The sequence below is a fragment of the Belonocnema kinseyi genome, chromosome 5, assembly GCF_010883055.1.
Source record: "Belonocnema kinseyi isolate 2016_QV_RU_SX_M_011 chromosome 5, B_treatae_v1, whole genome shotgun sequence".
Classification (NCBI taxonomy): domain Eukaryota; kingdom Metazoa; phylum Arthropoda; class Insecta; order Hymenoptera; family Cynipidae; genus Belonocnema; species Belonocnema kinseyi.
The window spans coordinates 96,443,192-96,454,470 of record NC_046661.1 but is presented as its reverse complement, the minus strand read 5'-3'; the positions used below and the strand labels follow the sequence as shown (position 1 = coordinate 96,454,470).

Here is an 11,279-nt window from a genome sequence, read left to right as displayed (position 1 = left end):
CCCTTTCTTGACAAGCGGTACCACCAGTCCCGTCGTCCACTCTTCCGGCCAACCTTCCCCTTTCCATATCTTGTTGCAGATCTTCCACATCCCATCCCTAATGCCTTCTCCTCCAAACTTCATCGCTTCGTCCCCATTTTCGTATTTCGTTCGCACCCTTTTTCCTTTCTCCCTCTGCCGCGCTTACTGACGCCTCTTCTTAGTGTAACTATGAGCGGGAAGTGCTCGGACCCTATCTCATTCCCTACCTTCATACTTCCTATCATATGCCGCATTCTTTCTTTAGCTAAGATGTAGTCTATTACTGTTGCTCCCTTTCCTATGAATGTGATCTCCCCTTCCTCATCTCCTTTCATATTGCCATTGCATATAAACCATCCTGTTTCTCCTATCATGTCTAGTAACTTCCTCCCCTCCCTGTCCGTCTCTCTATGTTTGGAGTTCCTTATAAATGCTTCCTTTTCTTCATACCATAACCCTCTCCCTTGTTTGCCAGTCCATGCATCTAAGTCCCCCCCTATTAAAACCGATTCTTCCTTCTTTTCCTCCATCCACCTCCTTATTACTCTCCAGCCTCCCTGTTCCCCTCTTCTTCTGTATACACACACCACTGCTATTTTTACTTTCCCAATTATAATTTTTCTTATCATTGTTCCATCCTTTTCCTCCATGTTCCCATCTTTTCTCCCTTTTACTGCTAATTCTTTTTCCACCCTTGACACCATGCCGCCCATCCCTCTCCCTTTAACGTGTTTCTTTCTTGCTTCTTGCATTGTCCACACATAACCTTTCGTTAACATCTTTTTTATTCCCTTCCAGTCCTTCTCATCTGCCCAAGTTTCACTCATCATAATCACATCCCACTTTTCTAACTCCTCCCAGAATCCTTTGTTCTTGTTCTTCAAACCTGACACATTCCAGAAAGCTATTTTCAGTTTCTCTCTTCCCCTCCCTCTTCTTTCCTCTTTACTTTGTTTCTCCTTTGCCGCTTGGAAACCCCTCTGATATATTTCTAGACTCTTTTTCGTCTCCCTTCCCCCTACCTTTCTCAAAACTTTTTCCTTTTTTCCTTAATTCTTCTAATTCTTCCCAGCACCATTCCCCCCATTTATCCATAACCTTCTCTCCCTATTCATACCATATGGCCCTTTTCCCTCGATACCCAAGTCCTCTGCTCTATTTGCCATCTCCTTTTCCTCTCCATCCATGACAGATCTTCTTCAATTCTTTCCCTTTTTCCTCTCAATAATGTTTTTCTCTCCATAATTTTCTTTTTCTCCTCCTTACTCCCCACTTTTACTAGAAACATTCCTTCTTCTCCTTCTTTTGTCCCTCCTATTCTCTTGACTCCTTCTACCCTTACCTGCACTCTAATATCTCGAAAAAGATTTGTTATTTCCACTACTTCTGTTTCACTCTCCACTTTTAATCTCTTGACTACTATGTTATTTTTCCTCTTTGCCCTTTCTTCCCCTTCTAATCTTCTTTCGATCTCACTGAGTCTTTTCTTCAATCTTTCATTCTCACTTCGGATGTTCTTTTTATTCCCTTGAACTATTTCCTCATTTTCTGTTTCTTCCCCCATATGCTCATTCCTAATTTCTAGACTGGATACCCGCTCTTCCAACTGTTTTATTTCTCTAGATCTCTGTTCGTCAACCTCTCTCTGTCTATTCTCAATGCTCTCTAGCTTAACCCAAACCTTATCTTTCTCCTCCTTCCAACGTTTATTCCATTTTTCTCTGACCTTTTTCACTTCCCCCCTTACATCGGTTCCCTGCCTATTCATATCCCTATTCATGTCATCCAATCTCTTTCTTGTTTCCTCTCTAAACCCTTTAATGAGAGCTTCCAATTTTTCAAACATCCCCCCCCCCCCCCCCCCCCCCCCCCCCCCCCCCCCCTCTCTCTCTCTCTCTGGTGTTTTCCTTTCAATTCTAACTCTCTTGTTCTCCTGGTCCCTTTCTACCTCATCTTCCCCAGCCACTCTTTTCCTTTTTTCCTCCCCTTCACTGCTAGTCGCGCTTCCCTTTTTTTGCCATTCGTCCAGACTTCTGTTCGAACCCGCGTTGCCTAGCTTGTTAAGGCGCTGTAAATTTGAGGGCCTTCCCCGTTGCTTGCCCGTACCTGAATCCGCTACCCTCCCCACCCGGGTCGACTTCTCGGCACTTTCATCACCGCTGCTGTCACTGCGATCAACGTTACCCATCCCCCCACTTTCAATGCTTTCAGCAACGTCAGCTGTTGCAGCCACTGTGGTTTTCTGCTCTGTGCGATCGTCCAGTAACTGTTGCCCTCTGGCGCCAGTTTGTGGACTTCGCGTCGTCGGCATCCTACCTTACCCAAAGCTCTGTGACGTTTCCCGCCTTTATTTCCTACCTCTTGCCCCCCTGACCAAGCAACTATTTTTTCACTCCTAGCCTCAAAAATTTCACACGCCACAAATTTTCACTTCAAATCACTCACTTTCACCCATCACACCTTTGGCTTCACTCACCCTTCTTCCTTTACACTCGATCTCCGCACTTTCTGCCTTTTCTGCATCCACTCACCCTTATTTCCTACACCAAAGCCAAAAATACACCACTTCACAAAAAAAGTTCTTTCGCGATCGGTACCGGAAACGGAAGCCTAATATTTATTTAATGAAATTTTAAATAATCAATTTTTAATTGAAAATTTATCTTTTTAATTTAAAAAACTTCACTATTTGGTTGAAAATTAAATTTTTTTATAGAAAATTCAACTATTTTGTTAAAAACTTATTTTATTCATTAAAAATTAATTTTTTTGTATAAAATTCATTTTTTACATTTAAAACATTTATTTTCCTAAATTAAAATTTGATAATTCCCTTCATTTTGAAATATTTATGTTTTTTATTTTAAAATTCAACTATTCGTTTTAAAATGTTGTTTTTTTTGGTTGAAAATTCAACTATCTTGTTGAAAATTCGTTTTTTTTTCTGTGGTTGAAATAATATTTATTCAACGAAATTTTAAATAACCAATTTTTAATTGAAAATTTATCTTTTTAATTTAAAAAACTTCACTATTTGGTTGAAAATTAAATTTTTTTTTTTAGAAAATTCAACTATTTTGTTAAAAACTTATTTTATTCATTAAAAATTAATTTTTTTGTATAAAATTCATTTTTTACATTTAAAACATTTATTTTCCTAAATTAAAATTTGATAATTCCCTTCATTTTAAAATATTTATGTTTTTTATTTTAAAATTCAACTATTCGTTTTAAAATGTTGTTTTTTTTGGTTGAAAATTCAACTATTTTGTTGAAAATTCGTTTTTTTTTCTGTGGTTGAAATAATATTTATATAACGAAATTTTAAATAACCAATTTTTAATTGAAAATTTATCTTTTTAATTTAAAAAACTTCACTGTTTGGTTGAAAATTAAATTTTTTTTTCGAAAATTCAACTATTTTGTTAAAAACTTATTTTATTCATTAAAAATTAATTTTTTTGTATAAAATTCATTTTTTACATTTAAAACATTTATTTTCCTAAATTAAAATTTGATAATTCCCTTCATTTTGAAATATTTATGTTTTTTATTTTAAAATTCAACTATTCGTTTTAAAATGTTTTTTTTTTGGTTGAAAATTCAACTATTTTGTTGAAAAATCGTTTTTTTTTCTGTGGTTGAAATAATATTTATATAACGAAATTTTAAATAATCAATTTTTAATTGAAAATTTATCTTTTTAATTTAAAAAAACTTCACTATTTGGTTGAAAATTAAATTTTTTTTTAGAAAATTCAACTATTTTGTTAAAAACTTATTTTATTCATTAAAAATTAATTTTTTTGTATAAAATTCATTTTTTATATTTAAAACATTTATTTTCCTAAATTAAAATTTGATAATTCCCTTCATTTTGAAATATTTATGTTTTTTATTTTAAAATTCAATTATTCGTTTTAAAATGTTGTTTTTTTTTTGGTTGAAAATTCAACTATTTTGTTGAAAATTCGTTTTTTTTCTGTGGTTGAAATAATATTTATATAACGAAATTTTATATAACCAATTTTTAATTGAAAATTTATCTTTTTAATTTAAAAAACTTCACTATTTGGTTGAAAATTAAATTTTTTTTTTAGAAAATTCAACTATTTTGTTAAAAACTTATTTTATTCATTAAAAATTAATTTTTTTGTATAAAATTCATTTTTTACATTTAAAACATTTATTTTCCTAAATTAAAATTTGATAATTCCTTTCATTTTGGCATATGTTTTTTATTTCAAAATTCAACTATTCGTTTTAAAATGTTGTTTTTTTTTGGTTGAAAATTCGTTTTTTTTCTGTGGTTGAAATAATATTTATATAACGAAATTTTAAATAATCAATTTTTAATTGAAAATTTATCTTTTTAATTTAAAAAACTTCACTATTTGGTTGAAAATTAAATTTTTTTTTAGAAAATTCAACTATTTTGTTAAAAACTTATTTTATTCATTAAAAATTAATTTTTTTGTATAAAATTCATTTTTTACATTTAAAACATTTATTTTCCTAAATTAAAATTTGATAATTCCTTTCATTTTGGAATATGTTTTTTATTTCAAAATTCAACTATTCGTTTTAAAATGTTGTTTTTTTTGGTTGAAAATTCAACTATTTTGTTGAAAATTCGTTTTTTTCTGTGGTTTAAATAATATTTATTTGATGAAATTTTTAATAATCAATGTTTAATTGAAAATTTTTAATTTAAAAAACTTCACTATTTGGTTGAAAATTAAATTATTTTATAGAAAATTCAACTATTTTGTTAAAAACTCATCTAATTCGTTAAAAATTAATTTTTTCGCATAAAATTAATTTTTTTCTAGTTAAAATTTTATTTTCCTAAATTAAAATATAATAATTCCCTTTATTTTGGAATGTTTTTGATTTTTTATTTTAAAATTTAACTATTCGTTGAAAAATGTATCTTTTTTTTTGTTAAAAATTTAATTGTTTGAAAATTCAAATAGTTGCATTTTTAACAACAAAACATTTTTAATTCCTCTGTTTTAAAAGAAATTCCATCTTTGTTGTATAAAAATGCAAATGTTTGTTTGAAATTTAAAAAAATTTTGTTTAAAATTATTACTTTTTTGTTGAAAATTCTGTTTTTTTGTTGTTGAAAATTTAACTATTTCATGGAAAATTAAAATTTTGTTTATATTTAATATAAAAATGCAACTTTTTAATTAAAAAGTAAACTGTTTTGTTAAAAACCATACTTTTGGTTGAAATTACAGCTGAAAAATTAACTGAATTCTTTTTCAACCAAAATTTAAATTTTGTTTTGAAAATTAATATTTTTGATTTAAAAATTCACCTGTTTTTGTAGAAATTTCGTTTTTTTTTTTTAAATTGAAAATGCCACTTTTTGTTTAAAAATGATTCTGCTTTAGTTGGGCATTGAAATATTTGGTTTGAATCAGTTTGTTAAGAAATCATATTTTTCTAAACATTTATATTTTTATTTGAAATTTTATCTCTTTGATTAAAAGTTTAACTATTTTGTTGAAAATTAATTTTTTGCAGAAAAGTCATATTTTTTGTTTGAAAATTTAGTTTTTGTAGAAATAATTCGTCTTTTGGCTTGAAGGTTTAACAATTTAGATAATTTTTTATTTTTTTCTTGGATGAAAAATCCTTATTTGTTGAAAATTCGTCTTTTTGGTCTTAGAAACCTTTTCTTTTTATATAATTTTCACCTTTTTTTATTAAAATATTATATAAACTATGACACTTTTTTGTTAGGAATTGATCACTTTAGGCTGAAAATTCACATATTTTGTGAGAAAAAAAAATCATGTTTTATAGTAGAAAAGACATTTTTTTCTAAATGAATGAATAGATTAAAAAATTTATTATTTGTATCTGAAATACTGTTTTGTCCCTTTTATAAAAGATTTTATGTTAGAAATATTACAAGTTTAAAATTCGATTTTTAAAATTTCTTTGACCATGAAAAATGTTTTCGAACCGGGAAATGACCAGGAATTTTTTATTTTCCATTATTCAAACGGCCAGCCTGCTAATTTAATTTTTTTGGTTTAAAAATGCAATTTTTTTCAGAATCCAGCAGCAATATTAGTACAAATTTTCTCTCTGTTGAGGAAAGATTTGCCGCAGCCAAGGCACTTGGAGAAACTCTGAATGACTGGTGGTAATTTAAAGCTAAAACCAAAAATTCTCGATGTTATTCTGAGAACGGATCGTTTTTTCAACGATTTTTTTTCAGCCTAAACTGATGCGAAAAGTTTAGATTATTGTGTAATATTCAGTATTGATTATAGAATAAAAATATAGAAATAAACAAAAAATATAGAATTAAAAATGAAAAAAAAATAGGTAAACTAATTAGGTTTTCTTACTTTAATTCTTCTGAATGAAGAATATTTTCAAAGTGAGAAAAATTTATGGTATTATTTGGAGTGAAGAAAAAATACGTTCCTTTTGTTTAGGAACAGAAATTAGGGAAATGATTGTGAAATTATGAACAAATATGAATAAAAAGTTTTTGTAGGAAATAAAATTTTGTTTGGGTTTATTTACGAGTGTAATTTATATATTTTTTTAATTCCTGAACGGGGAAAATTTATATTTAGTCAATAAAGAAAAACATTTTTTTGTGCAAATAATAAAAATTATTATTTTATTCATAAAATCAAGTAAGAATGTCATTAATTTAGCTTTAAAAGAAAAAAACTTATTTTAAGTACAGTTTCGGGTTAAAAATCCAACTTTTTTTTTTTTAGAAAAATCGTATTTTTGGCCTGAAAATTAAATAATTCCGTTGAAATTTTTTTGTCTTGATTAACAATCTTTCTTGGTTAAAAACTGAATTACTTGGTTGAAATATTTTGTTAACAATTTATTTTATTATTGAAAGTACGTTTTTTTATATATTTTTTTTTAATTGAAAATTTAAAGCTTTAATTGTTATTATAAATTTATATTTCTTAGTTGAAAATTGATGTATTTTGATGAAAATTTGTCTTTTTTGATAGAATACTTTTCTTTTAGTTTGATAATTTATTTATTCTGTTTTTTGTTTATTTTGTTTTTGTTTGTTTATGTTGTTTTTGTTTGGAAACTAAAAAAATGGATGGAATTTCAATTTCCAAGTAACTATTTCAAAAAAGGTATTCTTTTTTAAAATAGTTTTGTAAAAATCAAAATTTTAAAAATAAAAAATTGTAGTAATTTTCATTTTCAAAAAATTATTCCAAAACAGGTATTCTTTTTTGGAATAGTTTTTGGAAAATTAAGATTTTGAACTGAAACATTGATGCTTTTTAATTTTTGTTAACTATTCCATAAAAGGATACGTTTTTTGAAAATTAATATCACAACAATTTTTTAGTTTCCAAATTTTAATTTTCAGAAAACTATTCCAAAAAAATCTCCCTTTTTTGTATTTTTTGGGAAATTAAAATTCTGAAACTAAAAAATGTATGTAATTTTAATTTCCAAAAGATTATTCCCAAAAAGGTATTCTTTTCTGGAATATTTTTCTGGAAATTAAAATTTTGAAACTGAAAAACTGATGCGATTTTAATTTTCAAAAAACTTTCAAAAAAAGATATTCTTGTTTAAAATAGTGTTTTTTAAGCTTACAATTTAGTAAGGAAAAAAATTAATGTAATTTAAATTTTTTTAACTATTTTAAACCAAATATTATTTTTTGGAATAGTTTTGTTAAAATTAAAATTTTGAAACGAGAAAATTGTTGTAATTTTAATTACTAAATTAATTAATTCAGCAAATTATTCCAAAACAGGTATTCGTTTTTGGAAGAATTTTGTGAAAATTAAAATTTTGAAACTGAGAATTTTTTGTAATTTTAATTTTTTTTAAATTATTTCAAAGCAAGTTTTATTTTTTGGAATATTTTTTTTTGAAAATTAAAATTTTGAACTAAAAGATTGATGCAATTAAAATTTTGTGTACTATTCCAATAGTTTTCTAACTAATTGTTTTTTTAATATTAAAATTAAAACTAAAAAATTAATGCAATTTTAATTTATTAAAAAACGATTCCAAAAAGGGATTTTTCAAATAGTTTTTTGATAATTAAAATTGCATCAATTTTATTATTTTAAATTTTCAGAAAACTATTCCACAAAATCCCCTTTTTTCGGTATTTTTTTGAAAATTAAAACTTTAAAATTAAAAAATTGATGCAATTTTAATTTTCAAAAAAATATTCCAAAAGCAGTATTCCTTTTTGGAATAGTTTTTTGAAAATTAAAATTTTGAACTAAAAAATGGATGAAATTAAATTCTTTTTAACTATTCGAAAAAGGGATTCTTTTTTTGAAAAGTTTTCGGTAATTAAAATTTTTTTAAATTATTTTAAAACAGGTATTCCTTTTTGGAATAGTTTTTTGAAAATGAAAATTTTGAAACTAGAAAATTATTTAATTTTGAAGATTTGAAATTGGTATTTATTAAATCTTACAAATTTTTAATTTAGAATTTTTAATTGTGAACAGTAAGAATGGTAGCGTTGATTTATTTGTTAGAAAATATTTTTTTAAATAATAGATATAAATAAAAAAATGGTAAGAATATGTGCTAAATTTGATAAGATTATTGAGAAAATCAGAAAATCTTTTTAATATTTCAGATGTGTGAAAAAAGAATATGCAAGATCAACATTTTTTTAATATATTTCAGGATCATACAAAATATTCGGAAAAATTCGAGCCTTTTTAAATGATATTTAGAACTTCTAGAAGTTTGTTGGAAATCAAAAAAATATTTGGATTTATTTTCGAAAATGCTTCCAACTTTTAAGCTATTTCAAATCTCTTCAAAACCTCGTAAATTCTTAAAAATATTTTCAGCTTACTTGAATTTTTTTTAAAATTTTGAAAGATCATTCAGAATTTAAAAAAATTCCCTTGAAATTTTCCATATTTTCCTAGGAATCTTTTCTTTAAAATTGTGCATTTTTTAAAATGGGTGACCGTTTAAAATTATTTTCCAACCTTTTCAAACCTAATTAATATTTCCTGAATTTACTCGATTTTTTTTGTTTTGATTTTTTCAACTTACTAAATTGAAAATTTTTGCTTTAAAATCTTCTACTTTTTTCCGAAATATAAGAAAATCTTTTGAAATCTTTTGAAATGTTTTTCAATTTTCTCAGAAAGTGAATTTTTCAAAATAAAAAACCTTACAAAATTTTTTCATAAATCGTGAAAAAATTATTTTTGTTATCCTTTAAAATTTTCTAATCCTAATATTTTAAAATTATTCAAATATTTTGGAAGTTTTTTTTTAATTCTTTAAAACTAAAGATATTATCTTAAAATATTTCCGATTCTTTTTTGGCAATTTTAAAAATCCTTTGGAATATTTTGAAGTGTTTTTAAATATACTCCTAACATTAATTTTTGAATGTAAAAAGACATTTTAATTCTTCCTAAGAACCTCAAGAATTATTTCCATTTTCTTGAAACTTTACAAAATTCTTTAAATATCTTACAAGTTTCTAATTATTTTTGAATAGTTTCAAAACTTCTAAGTATTTCTTAAACTTACTCAAATTTGCTCTAAAATTATGCATGATGGCAGAATTTTTCTTTTCAACGCTTTCAAAATTTTAGGAGATAATTTAAAATGTTTTGTAATATTTTTTACTTTTCTCTGAGAATTTAGAAAGAAAAAAATCATTTGAAATTTTCCCATGAATCTAAAGAATTTTTTTTATTCTCTTTAGATAGTTGTCGTGCCAAAAGTCGGATATTTGAAAAAATAGTTTTTCTATGATTTTAGAAATCAACATATTATAACTGATGTCATTTCAAATAAAAAGCATTATTTTTTATGAAAAATGTATAAATTCACAAAAAAAAACATTTATTTTAAAATGCAATCATTTTTGAAAAATTGGTATAAAGCGAAGGTCAGAAAAGATTCAATTGCAAAAGACAAGAATAAAATTAATGTTTTTTTGTCTGTTTTTTAATTTTTCACAAAAAAAATCATGTTTTTTATTTGAAAAGACATCAGTTACGATATTTTGATTCTTAAAATCATAGAAAAACTATTTTTTTTTAAATATCTGACTTTGGGCACAACTGCCTTAACGTCCTGCAAAATTGGGTTTACCTAAAAAAAATTTTTAATCCTGAAAAGGTAAAAGAATTTTCTGAATTTTCTATATTATTTTTCCGCATATTTTGAAATTTTCAAAACTTAAACTATTTTTTAAAAATTAAACCTAAACTATTTAAAATTTTCCCAGAGATCTTTACAACATTTAATCTCAAAATGTTTGGAAAGTATAAAAAAGCTAAATTCTTAATAAGTTTTGACCATAATTTAATTTTTCTTATCTCATTCAAAATGTTAAAAAGTTGAATTTTAATAATATGAAATATTTTAGAGTATTTTAAGAGATCCCAAGGTATTTTCAAGAAATTAAAAATTTGTTCATGAAATTTTTAAGGTTTCAATGATTTTAGATCATTTAAACAAATTTTCATAAGGTTTTGAAGAATTTAAGAGACTTTTATAAGATATTGATCGATTTTATAGGATCGAAAATATTTTATATTTAAAAAGTTTCCAAGGGATTTTTGATGATTCCTGAGAATTTCAATGAATCTAATTTTTAAGATATTTTAAAAGCTTTTAAGATATTTTGATAAACTTTTTCATGATTTTATAAAATATGAGATTTCATATTATTTTCGGGATTTTATAATATTTCAATGGATTTCAAATAATTTATTCATAACAATTTAGATTATTTCGTAGGATTGAAAAAAATTGAGGATTTGAAAATAATTTTAAAAATCCCCAGGAATTTTCAATTTATTTAAATAATTATTTTAAAATTTACAATAAATTATAAAGCGCTTAAAGAAATTCAAGAGTTTTTCAAAAGATTTGACAGACTAATAAATATCTTATGTCGAGTTATTTTTAATATATTGTAATAATTTCGAATGATTTCAAAGGATATGAAAGAAATTGGAGTATTTTTAAGAATTCTTAATAATTTTCAAGATTTTTAAAAATCTTAAGACATTTGAAATATTTTAGGGTATTTTAAAACTATTTTAAGGAATTTTTATATGATTTTAGTCATTTGTAGGGTTTCAAAGATTTAAAGGGATTTTCTAATATTTTTAGTAATTTGTTTGAAATTTATCCTGAATTCTTTTAAATTCTCCTTTGAATTGTTTTCAATTCACTTCCATATTTTTAAATTCACCAACAATTATTTTCAATTTCAGTGAATT

At 25.0% G+C, this 11,279-nt stretch overlaps 1 protein-coding gene across 1 annotated transcript in view; it reads left to right on the top strand.

The window, feature by feature from the left end:
- The window catches only part of LOC117172622 (putative helicase mov-10-B.2), a 25,728-nt gene extending 19,175 nt beyond the window's left edge, over nt 1–6,553 (top strand). Inside the window, exon 4 of the mRNA XM_033360719.1 lies at nt 6,094–6,553. Within this exon, the coding sequence (XP_033216610.1) occupies nt 6,094–6,188 (95 nt within the window). The 3' untranslated portion in view covers nt 6,189–6,553. The remainder of the gene's footprint in view (nt 1–6,093) is intronic.
- Nucleotides 6,554–11,279: the final 4,726 nt, after the last annotated feature.